Source organism: Narcine bancroftii, chromosome 1 (assembly GCF_036971445.1).
Source record: "Narcine bancroftii isolate sNarBan1 chromosome 1, sNarBan1.hap1, whole genome shotgun sequence".
Taxonomy (NCBI): Eukaryota; Metazoa; Chordata; class Chondrichthyes; order Torpediniformes; family Narcinidae; genus Narcine; species Narcine bancroftii.
The window spans coordinates 380,725,321-380,748,097 of NC_091469.1; the positions used below are offsets into that span (position 1 = coordinate 380,725,321).

Sequence of the window (22,777 nt, forward strand, 5' to 3'; positions counted from 1 at the left end):
CTTTGAGCATCCTGGTTGTCTGAGGGAAAGTCTATTGTGATTGGAAAGGGGAGAATGGCAGGAGTTTGAGAAGGAAGCTCAGAGCACAAGGCATGGCTTCCAACTGTAGTCAAAGAAAGCATGGGTTAGACGGGGAATGTGTTACCCAAGAAATTAAAAGCAAAAAGCTGCTGGGAGTGATGGACAGCAATGGAAGGGCAAGGTCGTGAAGGAACCGAAACAAATGGAAGAGAAACTCAAACACTGGGATCACCAGAAGAGATCCATTGTCAAGGATGAGCCATCAGGAATTGAACAAGGTTCATGACTGCACATTACAGACAGTTCGGCAGGAGTCAAGAACAAAACCAGAGGAAATGCTGCAAGTAGACTAGTTGAATGATCAGAACATACTAACAGACTACGGTAAACCCTGGATGTATCTGATAACCTGGGAATTAGTAAAGAAGGGCATTCGATGGTTGACACGAATATTGTGGCTCCAGGACTCAGCTTTGGGAAGAGTTTGGCAAGAAAGAAGAGAGGGTCAGGGACACAAGTACACAGTGCATGGAATGTGTGAGAGTGTGGAGTGAGGTGCAGAGGTGGACAGGGATACAGTGCATGGAGTGTGGGGGAGTGGGGAGTTGCAGAGAGGGACAGGGACAGTCATGGAGTGTGAGGAGGGGCAGAGAGTGACAGGGACAGTGCATGTGGGGAGGGACAATGCTTGGAGTGTAGGGGAGTGGAGAGTTGAAGAGAGGGTCAGGGACAGTACATGGAGTTTTGGAGAGTGGGGAGGTGTAGAGAAGGTCAGGGATAGTGGATGGAGTTTGGGGGAGTGGAGTGGGGGGGGGGGAGTGGGTAATTGCAGAGAGAGACATGCCTGTTTTATGGTCACATTATCACTGTTGTACCTAGTCCTTCAACAGCTACTGTATTCCCCTGTTCTCAGTCCCAACTATACCTCATTCCTCTTTCTTGTGGCCATGGCTTTGGTCCACGTCTTTCACTGTATGGAGCAGCAGCAACCCACAGAGGGTCAATGTGATCCCAATCCACCACAGCACTTCCTGAACTTCCCCAAATAGCAGGTGTCCAAGAAAAGCCTGATCACAAATATAGAAAGACACAAATCACCACGTTATACTCATTGCTTTGTACACTGCAGAGACAGGTCTAGTCCTCCACGTCCATGCTGAATATGATCATATTATCTGCCTATGGATGGACCATGCTTTTGCATTCCCTGTCTGCTCATATCACTGTTAAGTGCCTCTTAAGCATTCCCATCATATCTGTTTCTATCACCTCCTCTGTTAGCCTTTTACAGCCACCAACTATTCCGTGTTTAAAAAAAACAACCATTTGCCTGTGTTTGGCCTGCATGCCTCTCAACCCTTTCTGTCCATGTATCAGTCTAAACTTGCAAATGTACTCACCTCTACCACTTCTGGCAACTGGATTGACAAACCTCCCTGCATAAAAAAAGTCCCTTTTAACATTTTTCCACTCTCACCTGAGTTCTATGGCCTGGTATTATTATCTCTACAAGGTCATCCCTCAGCCTCTTGTACTCCAGGGCGAAAAGTTCCAGCCATTCCTCATAACTTAAGCCCTTCATTCCATGTAATATCCTCATGAATCTTTTCTGCACCCTACTCAGTTTAATGACATCCTTCCTATAGCTGGGTGAGCAGAAATACACACAGAAATCTGTCTAGTCTCCCCAACATCTTTACAACATGACACCCCATCTTTTGCATTCAGTGACCCGATTTCTGTTCTACAACACACCCTAACATACACCTCAATTCTTGCCCTGGTTTCACTTCCTAAAATGCAACATCTTGTACTTGTCTGAGTTAAATTCCATCTGCCATTCCTTGGCCCTCTTTCCCAGTCCACTGGTCTCAAGCCTCTAATCTGAGTAACAATCCTCCACCACCACCATCCTGATTCTACCATCCAGTTAATTCAGTATCTAATGGGCCAGTTCCCTTGGAACCTACCAGGCCTGTGGGACTTTTATCGAAGATCTTGCTAAGTCCATGTAGACAATGTCTATCCACTGCCCTTACCTTTTCAATTCCCTTGATCATCTCTTCATAAAACTCATATAACAGGTGAATCTCTTCAGCAACCGCAGTGACCAGAATTCCACACACAAATCTAAACTTGGCCTACAAAGTTCATACAACTGCATGGTGACTTCTCAACTCTGAAACTCAGTTCTCTGATTGATAAGCATGCCACCTGCCTTCTTTAACACCTGATCTAGTGTGTTGCCATCTTCAGGGAGCTATGGACTTGGACTCCAAGATCAGTCTGTATATCAGTGCTGGTAAAAGGATTGCTTAAGGTGATATGTGAGTGGGAAGGAAAGGTTGAGAATCACTGCTCTAGACCCAATTGTTACTGAAATATTTTGCCTGAGAAAAATTGTCATTGGCTCATTTCCTTTGGAGTTATGAAACTGCGCACATAACGAGTCAATTAGTTACAATTAAAACAGTAGTTTTCAAACTTTTTCTTTCTACCCACATACCAACTTAAGCAATCACTTACTAATCACAGAGCACCGATGGCATAGGGAATACTTAAAGTGGTATGTGAGTGGAAAGGAAAAGGTTGAGAACCACTGGTTTAAAGGAAACATTAGGAGAACTTCACGCAGAATAGTGTGAATTTGGAATGAGCTGCCAGCTGAAGTGGTGAATGTAGGTTTGATTTTGAAATTTATGAAAAATGTGGATAGATACACGGATAGGAGGGATATGGAGGGCTATGATCCGGGTGCAGGTCATTAGGACTAGGCAGAATATTAGTATGGCATAGACTAGATGGGCCAAAGGGCTAATTTCTGTGCTGTACTGTTTTATGGTTCTCTAGTTGAATGGAATATGACCTGATTGATTCTTGGTCTGAATGGTGACCGAACATCTATTGATCAGACCGTTGACCTCTTCACTTGTTTACTTTCTCTCTGCAGCTCACTGCCCTTTCATTGCCATGTTGCTGAAGGGCCTCAAATCTTTCTCAGTCTTCAGCTTGATTGTATCAATGGGCTTCAATGCCATATGTATAGTACTCAGCTGTAGGCACCGCACAAAATTAATAACAGAGAGTCCTATAACACCCAGGTCAGGCAGCATTCATGGACAGAGAAATAGTTCATGTCAGGTGTCAGAGCCTCCATCAGAGGTGGTACAGGGGGCGTGGCAAGATAGCGTAGAATCTAGACGTGCATTTTCGACCTCTCTGGCCAGACTTTTAAATACCCGTTTTTTAACCCTTTGTTTTCAAGTTTAAACTTTTAAAATTTTAGTTTAAAGTATTAAGGAATTATTATGGCCACTAATGGTAAAAAGACTAAACCTCAAGTTCAAAAGAAGTTACATTTTTGAAGTGCTGAAGATTTGGGGCCGAGACGACTTGATACAGCCCCAGACTCAATCTCTTCATTGTCTAAATCCCAAAGATCGCCTGTGGGGGCTAAAAAAATACCTATTGCTCACCAAATGAAGGATGGAACTGGAATTACCCGTTCTCCGGAAGAAGGTGCGTGTTCCCAAGAAGTGGACACCGATTTGGAAAGCCTTTCGATTTCAATGGAGGAAGATGACTCCATTGTTGGAAATGCATCAGGTAGCATTTCAATCTGAAGATATCGTTTTTCTTCGCGAATTGATGAGAAAACAATGAGATACGTGGGGAGACCAGCGGCGACCCCCTGAGGAAGTCGGGGTGCCGTCGCTGGGAGTCCAGACCCGCAGTAAAACTTTTAAAATGCCTTCTGTTGAGTTGCAGCAGGAGCTGCAGTTACCTTGTTCTGCCACTATGTCAGAGAGAGCAGAGCTGAGTTTTACCAATTCACAGTGTATGCAATTGAATGCAATTATTCAAGCTGTTATAAAACCTGGAATGGATTTGTTGACATCTCAAATGAATGAAATGGTTCAAATGAATGCTGGTATAAGTTCAGAATTAAATATGGTTAAGACACGTATGGATGCATCTTATGAAGAATTTAAAAAAAACCAGACTGCTTTTTTGGACTGTAAACAACAAGTGACTTCTAACACAGGAAAAGTGTTGAAGGTGGAAAAATCAGTCATAGAATTGGAAGATCGTGAGAAGGAGCTAGAAAGAAAAAATAGATTATTTGGAAAATCAAAGCAGAAGGAATAATGAGAAAATTGTTGGTTTGCCAGAAGGTATAGAAGGACAAGATCCTCTTCGTTTTTTTAAAGACTGGATTCCGCAAATATTAGGGCAAGAATTTTTTGAGACTGATCGTGAAGCAATTATTTTTGCTGATTCATTACCAGATATAAGAGGACAAAGACGTAGTCCACCATTATCTCCTAAAGAAAAATTTGGTAGCTCTGGAAACGGAAGAAATGGCAGAAATGGGAAAAACGGGAATGGAAAAAGTCTACCGCCTTCTGAAATGGGATCTTCAAGATTGGAATCTTCTGGATGAAAAGAAGAATTTTTAAATTCTATTTTTTCTTTTGTTATTATGATATTTTGATGTTATTGACTGTTTGGCTGGAGATCTGCACTAAGTTCTTTACTAGTCATCAGCCACTGGTGGGTGACTCACACCCAATTTTTGTTTAGGTAGTTTTTTTTTGGGGGGGGGGGGACTTTCTTTTTTTTTTCTTTCTTTTTTTTTTGTTTTTAATTTGTGATTTTTTTATTGGAGGGCCTATATACGTTGATTTGAGTTTTTATATAAAGATATTATTAGTATTTAGTGTTCTTTGGCTTGGCTTCGCGGACGAAGATTTATGGAGGGGGTAAAAAGTCCACGTCAGCTGCAGGCTCGTTTGTGGCTGACCAGTCCGATGCGGGACAGGCAGACACGATTGCAGCGGTTGCAAGGGAAAATTGGTTGGTTGGGGTTGGGTGTTGGGTTTTTCCTCCTTTGCCTTTTGTCAGTGAGGTGGGCTCTGCGGTCTTCTTCAAAGGAGGCTGCTGCCCGCCAAACTGTGAGGCGCCAAGATGCACGGTTTGCACGGTTTATTTAGTAATAATAGCAGATATGTCAAAGTTGAGGTTTGCTACTTTTAATGTTTGAGGATTAAATAGTCAGATTAAACGTAAGCGAGTCTTGGCATATATTAAGAAAATGAAAATTGATAATGCCTTTTTATAAGAAACACATTTGAATGTGAAGGAAAGTGTGAAATTAAAAAGGGATTGGGTTGGGCATGTATATTCTTATTCATTTAATTCTAGAGCTAAAGGTGTAGCAATTTTGATACATAAAAATTTAACTTTTGAATTACAATCAATGGAGGAAAAAGCAGGATGTATTCTTAAATTGAATTGTAAGATTTTTAGTGAATTTTGGACTTTACTTAATATTTATGCTCCAAATGCAGATGATGAAGTATTTATTTCGGATGCATTTTTATGTTTGGGTCAAGCTAATGATAATATTTTAGTTGGTAGTGATTTTAATTGTGTTTTGGAACCTTTATTAGATAAATTTTCGAAGAAAGTTAAAAAATCCAAGATGGCAATCCAGGTCCAAGCGTTGATGAAAGATCTTAATTTAGTAGATATTTGGAGACGTCTTAATCTGACAGAGAAAGATTTTTCCTTTTATTCATCTAGACGTGAATCGTTTTCAAGGATTGACTTCTTTTTAGTATCGGCACACTTACAAGGGAAAATACAACAAGTGGAATATAAAAGTAGGGTGATTTTAGATCATTCTTTGTTATATTATACATATGAAACCTGAGAAAATTCAAATAGCTTATCGTTGGAGATTTAATGCAATGTTGTTAAAAAATATGGAATTTATTGATTTTTTGAAAAAATAAATTAATTTTTTTGAAAGAAAATTCTAATTCTGTTTAAAGTTTGTATTATGGGATGCTATGAAAGCCTATTTGAGAGGACAAATAATTAGTTATAGTTCTAAAATAAAAAAGAATCGATTAAATCAGAGTCTTGAATTAGAGCACACATGTCAAACTCTGGCCCACCGCCCAAATTTGGCCCACGATATAATTATATTTGGCCCGCAAGATAATTTCAAAAATGTATTAGAGGTGGCCCGCCCTGCAGCGAGAGCCGATGCTGTTTTTTGGTAATGTCACCCCCACCATCCTCCCCCTTCATTGCACATCCTTCCCCATTGTAACACGAGAAATTGTAACACGAGAAGTGTGTCGCTGTTATCAGCCGGCAAGCCAGTTGGAAGGCTCCCCGCACAACCAGTCACTTCTCCCACCTGTCGAGCGGTGCGGCGGATGGGTGAGCGCTTGTGATTGCCTGTCGGCGCGACGAACATGGCAGGCTGCGCACGCCCCCCGGGCAGCGCGAGCCCCGCACGACTGGCACCGGATGGCCCTTCCACGGCGCGAGCGCACTTCTCCCGGTCACCACGCCCTTCAGCGCTTGCACCCGCGCGGACCCCAGGGACGGCTGGTTCGGCCCTGCACGTGAAGAGAGAGATGGTAGCTGTCCGCAAAGGCTGATCGGCAGCGCGCTGGGCCTGAGTAGGTGGGTAAGCAGGGGTGGGCAGAGGGTGTAGGTGAGGAGTAATGGGTAGGGGAAGTTATGGTGGTGCGAGGGGCAGTTAGAGGGAGGGATGAGTAGAAGGAGGGGTGGATAGGGAAGAGGTAAAAGGGGAGGGGCAGGGCGAGTAGGGGAGGGGTGATTAGAGGGTGAGAGACGGGTAGAGGGAGGAACAGGTTGAGGGGAGAGGCAGTAGAGGGGCGTGTATAGGATGGGGTGGGTAGAGGCAGAGCGAGTGGAGTGAGGGGTGAGTAGAGGTTGGGTAAAGGACTGGTCAGGTAGAGGGATGGTGGGTCGAGGGTGAATAGAGGCAAGAGCCTGAGGAGTGAGCAGGAAATGCTGAGTCCTGATGCAGGCCAAAATGGACACAGCCTGTGAATGCTGACTACATCTCCACAGGGACCAAATATGTTTCCCTCAGGTCAAGCAAAGGGTGAACATGAGCTACCTACTCCTGACCTGTAACATTATCCTCCTAAAGTTATATCCTAAAGTTTAACATTACATATGTTGAAAGAAGAGAAAACATGCAGATGTTGTTGAAAATTTTCAATAAATATTTAGTTCGGCCCTCGACTTAGTCCAAATTTTTAATTTTGGCCCTCCGTGAATTTGAGTTTGACACCCCTGAATTAGAGAAACAGATCGATCAGTGAGAAAAGGAATTTCAGAAAGATGCTACAGAAGATCAGAAAATAGAATTATCTAGGCTGAAATTGAAATATAATACTTTGCAATCTTATCAATATGAATGTGTGATTAATAGGACTAAACAACGGTATTACGAATAGGGAGAGAAAGCACATAAGGTATTGGCGTGGCAATTAAAGAAAGAACAGATATCGAGGACTATTAATGCTGTTAGACGGAATTCTCTTATTACATAAACCTTGTGAGATTAATGATGAATTTTATTCATTTTATAAAAAGTTATATACATCTGAAGGAAAACAGGAAACTGGATCGATTGATTTTTTAAATCACAGTTGAATTTACCGATATTAGAGGATGGAGATATACAGGAGTTAGAAGAACCATTTACTGACTCGGAAATTAAAATGGCTATGCTGGAAATGCCGAACGGTAAATCACTTGGTGATTATGGATTTTCGGTTGAATTTTATAAATTTTTTTAATGATGATTTATCTACAGTGTTTGGAGATGTATTACGTCAAGTTGGAGAACATTATGATTTACCTGAGTCTTGTTCTAGTGCTTTAATTACAGTAATTCTTAAAAAAGATAGAGATCCTTTGAAAGTTACTTCATATAGACCACTTTCATTGTTAAATGTAGATTATAAAATAATAGTTAAAATATTAGCGAATAGATTGGCTAAATTTTTACCTAGGTTGATTCATATTGATCAAACAGGTTTTATAAAGAATAGATATGCTTCAGATAACATTTTGCGTGTGATTAGTTTGATTAATATTTAGACAATCTTTAGATCATCCGATGGTGATAGCCTTAGATGCAGAAAAAGCATTTGATAGAGTTGAATGGAATTTTTTGTTTAAAGTTTTGGAGAAATTTAAGTTTGGTCCTTCTTTTATTGGTTGGATTAGGGCTCTATATAGTAAACCGGTAGCTAGAGTATTGACGAATGGTTTGATTTCAGAATCTTTTAAGTTAACTCGATCAACTCGTCAAGGTTGTCCTTTATCACCAGCTTTGTTTGTGTTAGTTAGATTGAACCTTTAGCACAGTTGATAAGACAAAATACACAGATACAAGGTATGAAAGTTTTAGATGAGGAGTATAAAATTAATTTATTTGCTGATGATGTATTGGTGTATTTAACAAACCCAGCTCAGTCACTTTTACACTTGAAGGAGTGTTTAATACAATATGGATGTCTTTCTGGATATAAAGTTAATTGGGAAAAAAGTGAAATATTACCGGTAAGTGAAGATTTTTCAGTTTATAAGAATATTATTAATTTGAAGTGGACTGATCGAATTAAATATCTGGGTATAATTTTGAATGTTAATTATCAATCTTTATATAAATTAAATTATGCTCCATTAATGAAAAAAATTAAAACTGATTTGATTAAATGGAAAAATTTACCTATTAATTTAATGGGAAGGATAAATACAATTAAGATGAATATCTTTCCGCGTATACAATATTTGTTTCAATCTATTCCGTATTTACTTGATAAATGTTTTTCGAGATTTAAATAAAATGGTTAGGGAGTTTTTATGGAGGGGTAAATTTTCGAGAGTAGCTTTGAAGAAATTAACTTGGAAATATGAGTTAGGGGGACTACGTTTACCACATTTTCAAAATTATTATGAGGCAGCCCAACTTAAATATATTAGTTCATTGATGGATTTGGTACGGCCTCCTAGTTGGGCTAAAATTGAGGTGGCAAGTATTTCTGAATTTGAAATACATCAATTTTTGTTTAGGTGAAATATAAATTTGTTACAACAATATAATGTGCCTATACTAAAACTTTTAATGAAGTTATGGATAAAGAAAAATAAAATGATAGGTTCTAGGAGTAAATTACTGGCTTTGACTCCGTTGTATAATAATCAACATTTTTTTTCAATATATAAGCAAAGTTTATTGCATTGGAGATTTAAAGGTGTGAAAAATTTGGGAGATTGTTTTAAAGAGGTAAATTTTTATCTTTTAATCAGATGAGGGAAGATTTTGGTATTGATAAGAATTCTTTATTTCTTTATTATCAAATTCAATCTTTGGTAAAATGTATGTTTGGTAGAGATATGATTTTACCTAAAATGACTAAATTTGAGACTTCTCTTATGAAGGTACCAGAGAAGGGTTATATTTCTTTTATGTATCAAATATTACAGGATGGTATGGATAAAAACGGTTGGGATAGATCTAAAATTAAATGGGAAGAGGATATTAGCTTTACTTTTTCTGAAGAGGATTGGTTATGTTAGTGTAACTAGATTGATAAATGCACATTATGCAATGATTAATTACAATTTTTTACATCAATTATATTTTACACCTGAAAATTTAAAAAAAAATGATTTTAATGAATCAGATTTGTGTTTTAGATGTGGTGATACGGTTGGAACTTTTTTTCATACTGTTTGGTCATGTATACATATACAATCTTTTTGGAAGAAAATTCATTTGCTTTTAGAATATCTGTATAAGATTAAAATAGTTTTAGATCCAACAGTATTTTTATTGGTTAGTTTGCAACCTCTGAAAGGTTTGGGATTAGATAAGTTTCAGCTTGCTTTTGTATATTTAGCTTTATCTGTAGTGAAAAAATGTATTGCTAGTACGCGGAAAGATACAAATATGATTGATATTAATAGATGGCATAATGAGATGAAATGTTGTTTAATAATGGAAAAAATTATGTATGTTTCACATAATTATAAATTTTTTTATTAATAAGTGGTTGTTATACTCGGAATATTTACAATGATTAGATCTTAATATGTATATTTAACTTTTTTTTAAATATTCTTTTTTTTTATGGCTCGGCTGAAGGGGGGTTTCTTTTTTCTTTTTATATATATATAAAAAATGTTCATGTTCATGTTTAATTGCTGTATGTATATGTTTGGCGGGCAGCAACCTCCTTTGAAGAAGACCGCAGAGCCTACCTCACTGACAAAAGGCAAAGGAGGAAAAACCCAACACCCAACCCCAACCCACCAATTTTCCCCTGCAACCGCTGCAATCGTGTCTGCCTGTCCCGCATCGGACTTGTCAGCCACAAACGAGCCTGCAGCTGACGTGGACTTTTTACCCCCTCCATAAATCTTCGTCCGCGAAGCCAAGCCAAAGAAGAAGATATGTCATATATTATTTGTTTTTTGAATGAATAAATAAAGTTTAAAAAAAAAGAGGTGGTACAGAGAAGGAAGCATATTGGGAGTTCAGCAGGAGGAAAGGTGGGAAGGAATGAACAGAAGAAAGGGAACGTCTCTGAACAGTTGACATGATGTGGTACTGAAAGTGTTAATTTCTCAGCTGCTGCATTCTGATTCTTGTTATCTCTCTGTGGATGGTCTCTCCTGCTGGGCATGTCCCAGGACATCAGCAACAAACTACAGAGCCAGAGTGGTTTAACTCTACCAGCCCCATGTGTTCACCTGAGCGTTCTTCCACCCTGCAACTGAGACCAGTGCTTCTCTTTCTCTCCAGTCCAATAATCAGTCCCCTGGATTTCTGACTGGTTCTCCTTCGCCTGATACTGCCCCACTGATTTCTTTCCATTTTCTGTTTTTATATTGTGTTGCCTCAGTTTTTTTTATTCAACTCGTGTTGTCAATCCTGCCAGATAGGTTCCAGAACTTTGTTAGCAACACATTCCCCATGCCAAAAGCTTCAATCAACTGGTTACTGCTCCACACAGCTATATTCTCTATCCTCTAACCTTTCTCCAACCGAAAACTTAACGTCTCATCCTCCTTCCTGGTCAATAGCAGGCCTGAGAATTTAAACATTTGTTTCACTCTCCACAGATGCTGTCTGACCTGCTGAGTCTTTCCAGCATTCCTGTTTTTGTTTCAGATTTCTAGCTATTGCAGCTTTTTTTTGAATTGCGCAAAATTAAGAGGCTGTAATGAAATTACATCCATACTTACTGATAAGAGAAAGTTAGAAGCATTGGTAGTCAGGGAAGCTTGTGCCGAAGAAGAATATCGCAGGGATTTTGCAAAAAATGTCCACATCAAAGCATTACAGAGGAACACCAGCCCTCCACAGCCTACCCGAAGTAGTAGATGAAGCTGGAACACAGTGAAATCTCAAATGAGGGTTGATCATGTAATACACTGACAAGTACAAACACTCAGTGAGGTGGTCAGGGATTGGGTTCAAGAGCCATGAGGTAATGTTGCAGCGCTTTAAAACTCTGGTTATACCACATGGAGTTACATCAGTTCTCATCATCTCATTACAGAAAGGATATAGAGAGACTACAGAAGCAAGAACGTGCAATATTGAACCTTTGGCCTAGAGTTGTGCTGACCTCATAACCTATACAAACTGCCAAAAATTTCCCTACTGCATAACCCTCAATTTTTCTCAGTTCCATGTACCTATCTAATAGTCTCTTAAAAGATCTCATTGTACATGCCTCCACCACCGTTCCTGGTAGCACATTCCATGCACTCATTCTCTTACCTCTTAGATGCCCCTGTACTTACTCCCAAGCCCCTTAAAACTACGCTCCCTCGTGTTAGCTATTTCAGCCCTAGGAAAAAGCCTCTGGCCATCCGCACAATCAATGCCTTTCATCATCTTGTACACCTCTATCATTATCCATCAGTACAAGGAGAAAAGACCAAGTTTGCTCAACCTATCCTCATAAGACATGCTCTCCAATCCAGGCAGTGTCCTTGTAAATCCCCTCTGCACCCAGTCTATAGAATTCACATCCTTCCTGCAGTGAGGTGACCAGAACTGAACACAATATTACAAATGGAGTCTAACGATGGTCTTATATAGCTGCAACATTACTTCATGGCTCTTGAACTCAATCCCAGTTAATGATGGCCAATACATCATATACCTTCTTAATGCTATCAACCTATGCAGCAGCTTTGAGTGTCCAATAGACAAGATCTCTTTGTCCTTCCACACTGCTCAGAGTCCTCATATTAACATTGTATTCTTGCTTCAAATTTGACCTATCAAAATTAACCACTTCACACTTTTCTGGGTTAAACTCTATCTCCAACTTCTCAGCCCAGCTTTGCACCCCTCAGTGTCCCTCTGTAACCTGGGCAACCCTCCAGACAATCCACTCACCAACAACCTTCATGTCATCCACTAATTTACTAACCCTGCTTCCAATTCCTCATCCAGAACATTTATACAAATCAGAAAGAGGAGGGATCCCAGAAGAACACCACTGGTCACTGACCTCCACGCTGAATATTAATCACCTACAATCATCCCGTGGCTTCTCTGAACAAGCTGATTCTGTATCCACAAAGCAAAATCTCCTTGGATTCCATGCCGCCTTACTTTCTGAGTGAGCCTTGCGTGGGGAATTTTAACAAATGCCTTACTGAAATTGATATATATTATATCAACTGCTCTACCTTCAACAATGTGCTTTATTACATCCTGAAAGAATTTAATCAGGCTCATGAGACAGGACTTCCTCCTGATGAAGCTATGATTCCAACAGCTCACCCACCACTAAAGTAAGCCTCACTAATTTCCCGTGTTATCTCTACTCCTTTTCTTGAACAGGAAAGAAAATTGGCAACCCTCCAATCTTCCTGTCCCTAGTGACTATAAAGATCATCGCCAGGGACTCACCAATCTCCTCCCTCACTTCCCACAGAAATACAGATGAATATCATCTGATCTTGGCGACTTATCTAATTTCATGCTTTTCAAAAGCTCCAGCGCATCCTCTCTCCTGATGTCAATTTACTCAAGTGTTTCAGTCTGCTTTAATTCATCATCACAATTGTCAGGGTCCTTTTCCCTGGTGAATACTGAAGCCAAGTATTCATTAAGTACCTCCATTAACTCCTCCAACTCCATGCATGCATTATCACTAACACCACCTCAGTATTATATTCCTTTCTCTCAATTCCTGTATTCATTGCATCTGCTCCTGGGATGAGGTATTTCAGTCCAGTTAATTTGAGTTGTCCTCCTTCTTAAAAAACATGGCTTCCCCTCAACTTAACCATTACTCGCATCTTCTCCATTTCTTGCATATCTGCCCTGGCCCCCTCTGCCCACGACACAAGTACAGGATTCCTCTTGTCCTCACTTACCAGCCTCCGCATTCAACATATTATCCTCTGCAATCTCCATCACCTACAATGTGATCCTGTGACCTCATACATTTTCCCTTCTCCACATTCTGCAGTGATTGACTCCTCTGATCAAACAAATTACAATATATCTAAACCCTTGAATCTAAGATGGTGCCAATCAATATTAGAAAGGTTAAAAGTGACCCATCACAACCACCTTATTATTCATGAGCCTTTCTTGAATCTGCCTTCCCATCTGCTCCTTGATGTCTCTGTTACTAATGGAGCAGTTTATAAGTTTACCCCCCTTCCTATTCCTGACTTCTACCCACACAGACAATCCATTCACTACTTCCCCCTTTCTGCAGCTGTGATAGTATCACTGTTCAGTAATGCCATTCCCCCACCTTTTATATCCTTCCCAGTCCTTTTTTTGAAACCCGTCACTTTCAACAGTCATTCCTGCCCCCAAGAGAGCCACGTCTCTATCTGGGCCACCATGTTATAACTTCATGTATTGACCCACAATCTGAGTTCATGAGCTCTATTCCTAAATAAATCAGAAAAATCTGTAGACTGTGGTTGAAGTAATAACACTAAATGCTGGAGGAGTTCAGCAGACCAAACAGTGTCCTTTATGTACATATTCCAAATACTCTTTGCATTACATAACTGCCGTTTCGGCCTTGAGCTCTTCAAAGTATGAGAAAATGCCAGCAGCGTCTGAACAAAAGAGTGGGGGTGGGGGAGGGATAAGGGTGGCAAAGGCAGGAGATGAAAGGTGGAGAAAGGATGGAGGGGACAACAGCAATGAGGAAGAATGGCTGGTGATGGAGGAACTGCTAAGACAGGAAAGGGGGAGGGGAGGGGAGAGACAGGCAAGGAGGTTTAGTGGACAGCAGTAAAGTCAATGTGAATGCCATCTGGCTCGAGTCCCAGACAGAAAATAGGTGTTGTTCCTTCAATTTGCAGGTGGTTTGTGTGAAATAGTACACAAGGCCATGGACAGACATGTGTGCGCAGGAGTGCGACTCGGAATTGAAATGGTTGGTCACTGAGAAGTTGCTATGGTTGCGAAGGGAGCAGAGGTGCTGAGCGAAGCAATCTCCCAGTCTGCAACTGGTCTCTCCGATGTAGAGAATGCCATAAAGGGATCACCGGATGCAGTAAATAAGTCCCCTGGATGTATGTGAAGTGTTGCTTCATTTGAAAGGCCTGTTTTGGGGTCCTGGACCATAATGAGGGAGGAGGGGAAGGTGCCTGGGGTGCAATGGGTGGGGAGGGATGAGTGCACAAGGGAATCGTGGAGGGAGTAGTCTCTGTGGAAGGCCGAGAGGGGAGAAGGAAAAATGTGTCTGGTAATGGGATCCTGTACTAAGTGCCAGAAATTCTGGCAGATAATGTATTGGATGCGGAGGTTGGCAGGGTGGTAGGTGAGGATGAGGGGGATTCTATGTTTGTTGTGTCTAGAGGCAAAGGAGGCCAGGGCAGATGAGTGGGAAATTGAGATGTGGATGAGGGCTAGACCTAATACTCCATCCAACTCACTGCTCCATCCACTGCCTGTCCTTCTTCAGTCTCACTACACATAGCATCTTCTTTCTCTTTTCTTTGGCTTGGCTTCGCGGACGAAGAATTCTACCATTTCACTAACTCCCCACAAACCCAAGCTTTCATTAAGCATTCCCTCATTAACTATTCCTTTCCCTCTCCACATTAATCTCTCCCCATGTTCTCAATTTATATCACTGGCCCCTCTCACTATATTAACCCCTTCTGATGATTCCATCAAGGACCACTCACTTCCCCTCCCATTCTCCAACAGCAAGCCATGAACCATATCTCGCAGTACCCCACCCATGAGCCCCGCTCTCCAGCCAAGTCCCGCCCACAAGGTGTACCCAACCGTCCTGCCCACGAGGTGTACCCTCCAACGGTCCTGCCCACGAGCCCCACCCTCCAACCGTCCTGCCCACGAGCCCCACCCTCCAACGAAGTCCCGCCCACGAGCCCCACCCTCCAACGAAGTCCCGGCCACGATCCCCACCCTCCAACCAAGTCCCACCCATGAGCCCCATCCTCAAACCAAGTCCCGCCCACGAGCCCCACCCTCCAACCAAGTCCCGCCCACGAGCCCCACCCTCCAACCAAGTCCCGCCCACGAGCCCCACCCTCCAACCAAGTCCCGCCCACGAGCCCCACCCTCCAACCAAGTCCCGCCCACGAGCCCCACCCTCCAACCAAGTCCCGCCCACGAGCCCCACCCTCCAACCAAGTCCCGCCCACGAGCCGGTCAACCCGAGGCTTTCTCCACAAAAGCCCAGGCCGCTCGCTCACCCCTTCAGCCTCCACCCCGATCTCCCGTCTTTTCATTCTCTCTCCACCCAGAGATAACTTTGCCGCCGTTGCGGCCAGGGCTCCAAAGAGCCCGGCTCCGAGCGCCATCGCCGCTCCGTGGCCAATCTTCCGCGCCATCCGTCGGAGCTGGGAAAGTGTTAGAACGACGTCACTTCCTGACCCCAGGGAGCGTGGCGTCACTCTGGGCAGATTGGATTCCATGTGGGAGCGAAGGTGGGGTGTGGGATGGGAGTTAGGAGGATGCCGGGACGGGCAGCGGGAGCGGGAGCGGGTTTGGTTGTGGAGAGTTAGGGGATCGGGGGCAGGGGGGAAGCGCGGGTCGGGAGTCTACAGATGGAGGTTGATCCTATCCAGATCATTTCCCGTCTCCCCAATATCATGTACCCCCCCCCCCCCCCACTCATAATGGGCAGCAGCGGATTGAGGGAGGCAACCAACCTCCAGGAGAAACTTTGCGGTCACAGGAACATGCAAACTCCAGCCAGCCAGAAACTAAGGTCAGGATCAAACCCCACACCCACCATGGTGCAGATTTCATTCCATTTTCAGGTTCTGCTTATTATTGGACAACCCTGTCTGTCCCTAAAGTGGGCACGAGCTGCTTAGTTGAATACTGTTGTTGTAAATGGTGGGACAATAAGTAGAGAATAGTTTGCAGATGCTGCAGTTACTGTGTACCAGTGATGATGAATATATAGTGTGGTTGGTAGAGTTCCAATTAAACAAGTTGCTTTATCCTGGATCGTTACTTTGCACAGAAACAAATTGCCTGGAATTACGAGATCATACCATGAGATTTAAGGCTTTCCAAGAGTCGGGTTACCAGATTTGCCAAATAGATATATAGGACACCCTGTTCAAATTTAAATTCAAATTATTTCAAATTTGCATATGGATACGTACATTGATAAAATAATATTACTGCATGGGAAAATCATACTAAAAATTATTGGTAACAATTATCTGGATTAAATAAAAAAATTAATCTGGTTAACTTTACGCAGGCAAGAGACCCTAATGCCAAAATATTAATTTCTTATCCAATTAAAATATTTAAATTTCATATCTTTAATTATATTTCACTGATGACTTGGCTCTCCTTAACAGGTCCTTGTTTTGTAGAACTTCCTTACAAAATTCCTTGCACTGATAATCTATGTTCCATTAACATTGTGACATAGCTTCTGCTGTGGTCACAGCCTATTTAGTTTGTTCTTTTGTCCATTCATTAAAGAGAAATCATGCTCAACATTAGCATTTTGAGCCAGTATGCATAAAATTAATAACTCTGAAAATTGCTTTTCAAATTTAATTTAATTTCTTTCATGGTATAACTTGCTTTTCCATTATTCAGAATTACATTGCATCTCTTGATCAACAAGTTTTTAAAATGTTAATCTTAATGAAAAAATTTTTTATATCAGTTTCTTTTGTAGTTGAGGCAAGCATATATCTGCTACTTTGTATCTGACCCTGCTATTTTCGATATTGAATAAACAAAGCTTAAAAACAACTTTTCACTTGTTTAATAAATACCCATTCTTCAGAGAATTTAATCACGAGATTTACAATTTAGTTTTGGCATGTTGGGGTTAAATTACAAAACACAAATGAAAAATATTTTGCTATCTTAATGCAAGAAATGAGAAATTTCAAGCGTATGCATTCATTGGCTGCAGTTTCAAACAAGTTCATTACTTATCAACTTCCTTCAATGTAATAATGAAGTTTAAATGAAGTAAAATTCAAGCAGCACAAATAAGATTATTGAAAATTTCAAATTGCACAGCTCTAAGCTGTTGAATTTTGCAATTTATTTTTTTACAAAATCTTAATTCAGGACATTTAAGGCATCCTGATAAAGTCAATGCAGGACATGTCCTGTAAATACAGGATGCCTGGAAACCCTATCCAGGAGGAATATTACAGGTGGTTCCTCAAGTTTACATTTGGGGCACCTCAGTGGATGAGACCAAGGATGGGACCATTCTCCCAAAGTCCATTTCCCTCCACAGACTCCTACTTTTTCATCATCTCCCACCCCTCTTCACATCCACAAACCTGGCCATAAAACTCAATTTCATCATCCAAATGATGATCATTTAACATGAAAAGTTATAGAGCTAAACTATTTCGGTCTGAGGCCCCCACTGCCCCTTGACTGTACTGTGGCCGCCAGGGGGGCTGCATGGTCCCCGTTGAGAATGACTGCTCCAGAGAAACAATCAATGTAGATGCTGGAATTTTGTAGTCCTCCAACTGGCGTCGGCTCTGTACAGACTTTAAACAGCCTGTTCCAAGATTCAATGTTCGATTTATTGTCATGCAATAAAAAGTGCCATATTACATGAAATTGCCTTTTGTCTGCTTACAAGGAGAAGGTGGTGCAATTCAATGGGTCAGGCAGCATCCATGGGCCTCAAGGCCCTCTGCTCCTTTCTTGAATGCAGAGCTGTTCAGTTCCACACACTCCTTTGCTTGGCAGAACGTCCTCACCCTGAACAACTTCTCTTTCGACTCCTCCTGTTTTCTCCAGACCCAGTATGTAGCCACCTACACATGTACAGGCCCCAGACACACCTGCCCTGTAGTCAGGTGTGTGGAACACTCTGTTCTAATCGTACCTGGGACCCACTCTCCAGTTCTTCCTTCACTACATTGGTGCCACCTCCTGCACCCGTTCAGTTTGCAACAATTTCAGTAACTGTCAACATCTACCAGGCCCTTAAATTTACCTGGAGTGTTTCTGACTCAGCTCTCCCCATCCTGGCCCTTAAATTTGCCTGGAGTGTATCTGACACAGCTCTCCCCATCCTGGATCTGTCTCCATCTCCAGAGGATATGCTGCAAACCAACCAATCCATATCTACCTCTTCCCACCCCTCTTTTGTAAGCATACTACCCCTTTCTCCTCCACCTTATCTACTCTCAACAGGACACCTTACCTTCCAGGACATCCAAAGTGTCCTTTTTCAGGCACATGGCTTCTCTCTATTGTGGTGATTTATAGACATCTTTTCCATCAAATATCCTATATACATTGTAAAGGCCAATTAAATCTTCAAGGCAAAAATACTTTTTATCAATCAGAAAGTTGAACTTATACATTAAACTTTTGTTTTAGCATTTAAGATGGTTTATTAAAAAATAATTCTTTGAACTACATAAATTTTATACACAATCAATTCCTGGTTGGACATAAAGTAGAGCAGAGGACAGTATTTAATAAAGGTTTACCGTACATACTGCCACATAGGACGATTCTCAAAACTTAAAATCAGGTCATCCTATATGCTGGGTCTAAAATCCATACTTTGATGAAGTCTCAACCCTGCCACTATCTTCCCACCAGCTTCAACACAACATTGTGCATGCCCTGTTATTTATTTGCAAAGTCTCAGCACTCCTCTGTGGGGTCTATGCACTCAGTCCGACTGGTGTCAGCTCTGTACAGGCTTTAAACGGCCTGTTCCAAGATTCAATTTATTGTGATGTAATTAAAATCAGTGCCATATTACATGAAATTGCTTTTTGTCTGGTGTAAAACAGACATTTGCCATCAGCAGAAATTGCCTGAAGCACCTCTTACAGTCACCAGTGCTCCCACAGACCCCACAGGGTCTAAACATAGGCAACCCAAGCTTCAGATCAGATCCTTCAATACGATTAGGAACTCCTCAGCACCCTTGGCACCTCTCGCATCCCAGTTCAGATACCTGGTACCATTTCAGCCAGTCTCCAGTAGTTCGCAGCCTGGTACAAGTCCCTTGACCCCAGTCTCCAGTAGCCCACAGCCTATGTGGGTTCTTCACCTTGAGTCACCAACAGCCCACTGCTTGTGTGGGTCCTTAGCCACAGAACCCTTTATTGGTCTGTTGCTGTGATCACTGTCCCATGGGTCATCTCTGCTTTTTCTTCTTAAATGGAGTGGTCTCTCCATTTTCTGGTGCCTTGTGCTAGTACTCTGCTTCCATGGAGTCTACAACCCCTCATGGCAGCTGGCAATCATGGGCACTGCCTTCTTGGGTGACTGGTTTATTTAAAAATACCCAAATAAAATTTAAACCTTTTGATTTGTTATAAAAATATTGTGATTTGCTTATAACAGCATCTACTAGTCAGCAGTAAGTGCCAGATTTGGGGTCATCTTATACAAACAGTATTGCTCAAAACTGACATTTGAGTGTAAATTTTGGGCTGTTCTATACAAAGTCATCCTATACAACAGCATATACGGTATTTACAGTTTGACAAACTCATTTAAATTCAAAGCTATCTAATGTATTGAACCACTGCCAGACAACACTAAACGAAAAACAAAAAAAAAGCAAAAAAAAACAGGTAGAAATGGCTAGTTCTGAAACAAAGAACGAGTTACCTGAGATTGATGGATTTAATTGCAAGTCCTGAAGATTCAATGCACCCAGGCAATGCTAGAAGATGGAAAGTAATCCCATGTACAAGATGATAAATTTTGGGAAGACAAATCGAGGTAGGGTGTGTACACTAAATGGTCAGGTGCCATAGAATCTGAATGAACAATATTTCTGATTACTGAGGGGTCCAAGTCCATAGTCCCCTGAAAATGGGAACACAAGTTGATAAGATGGTAAAGTCAGGGCACAGTTGGAGCAGAGGGACCATGGCAGATAACAAAAACAACAATATTTCTGATTACTGAGGGGTCCAAGTCCATAGTCCCCTGAAAATGGGAACACAAGTTGATAAGATGGTAAAGTCAGGGCACAGTTGGAGCAGAGGGACCATGGCAGATAACAAAAACAACACAAACCTTCAGTGACTGAACTATTTATTTACTAGTAATATTTAATTTATATCAACTACTGTGTATAGTTCGTCTGTATTTGAATTATGTCTGTATGTGTGTTTGCAGTGTGTTGCGCTGTGTTCTGAAGAAGGCTTTTTAATCGGGTTGTACTTGTACAATCAGATGATAAATAAACTTGAACTTGAAAGACACTATCAAGCTGAAGAGGGTGCAGAGAAGATTGACGAAGATGTTGCCAGGACTTGAGGGTTTGAGCTAAAGGGAGATGTTGAGCTGACAAGGATTTTATTCCTTGGAGCACAGGAGGATGAGGGGTGATTTCAGAGGCGTACAAATCATGAGAGTGGGTGAACGCACAAGATTTTTGCCCAGAGTTTTTAAAAAATCAGTAACCAGAGGACATCGGTTTTAGATGAGGGGGAAGAGATTTAACATGAATCTAAGGGGTAAATTTTTGACAGAGGGTGGTTGAAGTATGAAACAGGCTGCCAGAGGATGGATAGAATGGGTTCAGAGGGATAGAAGCTAAAGGTGGGATGAGTGTGGTGTGGATAACTTGGACTGAAGGGCCTGTTTCCATGATGCATGACCAAGAACAATTTGACGAGCTTCAGACATGCTGTGTGTGCCTCCAGTGGACTTCCTTTTAATTTTGAAAGAAGGAATGGCAGCACTACCGTAGCTGCTGCAACAACAGTGCTGCTACTGTGTGGACAGGGAGAGCAGGAAATGGAGACACAGCACTCCCCTGCAGGGTTCTGCTGCCCAGTCAGACTGCTGACAGCTCTGTACAGACTTTAAACAGCCTGCTTAAGAAGCCAAAGATGCTTTATTTAAAATCCTGCCACCACAGGGTCTGTGCCCAAGATGTCGGTGCCTGTGTTCGTCAGTGGCCTCGAGGGATTGCAGACTCCAGTGAAGTAGCAGAATGACGCATGGCATCAGTAATAAGGAGAACACACCCTGTTGGGAAGGAGAGCAGAGGAGACAACCCTAAGGATGGTAACTACTGAGGGGCTCTGCAGCTGAATAACACACACACACACAAAGGCAGTGTGCACTGGATAACTTGCAGGCGAGGAACCCACACAGGCCGAAGGCAGCTTGAGGTCCAAGGACTCACATCAGGCTGCTGATGACTGGCTAATAAGAACCAGATATCGGAAACTGGATTTAAGAGGATGCTGAACAAAGGTGGGCTCCCAAAAGGCCCTGGGCTCAGAAGGCTTCCTCAACATGTCGGAGGTTTGGATTTGGGCTTGGTTTGCCAGTGGTGTGAACCGAATTGGAGATTTGTGTGGCTACAAGAGTAATTGAGGTAGTCCATGATCACTCGGTGACTCTGGGGGGGACTCTTTTGCTTCTCTTTCTCTGACTGTAAGGAGTGGATGGCAAAGCTAATATTCAGGTAAAGATTATGGCAGATGAAAGGCGATTGTGTGTAATATTTAATTACAATGCAATAAATAGTATCTGATCAGTTCAGCAAAATTGGTACCAGATACAGTGGAAAAGATGTGATAAAATGGGAAAAGGTGCACCACGAGCTGCCCTGGAGTGATGAAGTTGTGAGCACTTCCTGGAGAGAATGCAAAGAGGGGACATGATTGTGGCACATAAAATTAGAAGTGCAGCTCAAAGACCATTGGAAACATTTTCCCAAAGAGGTGAATAAAACTAGCAGACAGATTGAATGCTGGAAGAGAGAATAGATACAAATGGGAGCCCATATGTCAGGCAGGATTTAGTGGACTGAATGGCCTGTTCTAATGCTGACCTGGCTACACTATGGATGTTCCCTCAATACATTGTCCGTTGTGTTCAGTTCGGATCACTTTTGTTCCTTCAGTTTCAGGTTCTCCAATTTCAGTAATCTGACTTCCTAAAGGAAACAAAAGCACATTAACAAGACACCTCTGCACCAACCAACCAATCACCTCCACACCAAGTGACTGAGCAACTTTCTTGTCTCCTGTTCATAGGCAAGGCCCAACCCTCTGAATCCTCCGGCACTTTCACTGAATAAATAAGGTTTACTGTTCCTTCCCAACTTGTGCTGCATGAGGAGAGTTTGGCCTTGGAAGTCACACTCTTTCTCCTGCCCCCTCCCACCAAATGATCAGTTTGCCTTGCAGATGCAGAAATAACAGTAAATTATATTAGGAATATGAGTGCAACAGGACACCCATTGATTTCAAATCAAGAGAAGAGGGAGGATTCAGCAGCTCAGACAACATGCACGGAGAGAAATAGACAATCAACGTTTTGGGCCAGGGCCCTTTGACCATTTTGCTCCACGAATGCTGCCTAACCCACTAGTGTCCGTTTCTCTGGGGCATGGATATCAAAGTATCATCTTCACTGGTGTGGGGCAGC

At 41.9% G+C, this 22,777-nt stretch overlaps 2 protein-coding genes and 1 long non-coding RNA gene across 12 annotated transcripts in view; 1 reads left to right on the forward strand and 2 right to left on the reverse strand.

The window, feature by feature from the left end:
* Window positions 1–15,786, reverse strand: part of tmem42a (transmembrane protein 42a) — a 42,688-nt gene extending 26,902 nt beyond the window's left edge. For 6 of the 9 annotated variants that reach the window (XR_011349813.1, XR_011349812.1, XR_011349814.1 and 3 more), the window contains exons 1-3: window positions 15,592–15,786; window positions 11,116–11,259; window positions 947–1,088 (exon numbers count right to left, since the gene is read on the reverse strand). Coding sequence is in view for 6 of the 9 variants with exons in the window: in XM_069913474.1 (XP_069769575.1) it covers window positions 948–1,088; window positions 11,116–11,259; window positions 15,592–15,729 (423 nt within the window). In the remaining 3 variants the exon portion in view is untranslated. The remainder of the gene's footprint in view (window positions 1–946; window positions 1,089–11,115; window positions 11,260–15,591) is intronic. The other 3 variants (XM_069913477.1, XM_069913471.1, XM_069913475.1) reach the window with 1 other exon arrangement.
* Window positions 15,787–15,982: 196 nt separating this feature from the next.
* Window positions 15,983–22,777, forward strand: part of LOC138751320 (uncharacterized) — a 29,962-nt gene continuing 23,167 nt past the window's right edge. For both annotated transcript variants that reach the window (XR_011349815.1, XR_011349816.1), the window contains exon 1: window positions 15,983–16,109. This is a non-coding gene — a long non-coding RNA (uncharacterized lncRNA). The remainder of the gene's footprint in view (window positions 16,110–22,777) is intronic.
* The window catches only part of kif15 (kinesin family member 15), a 158,928-nt gene continuing 154,890 nt past the window's right edge, over window positions 18,740–22,777 (reverse strand). Inside the window, exon 35 of the mRNA XM_069913478.1 lies at window positions 18,740–22,283. Within this exon, the coding sequence (XP_069769579.1) occupies window positions 22,233–22,283 (51 nt within the window). The 3' untranslated portion in view covers window positions 18,740–22,232. The remainder of the gene's footprint in view (window positions 22,284–22,777) is intronic.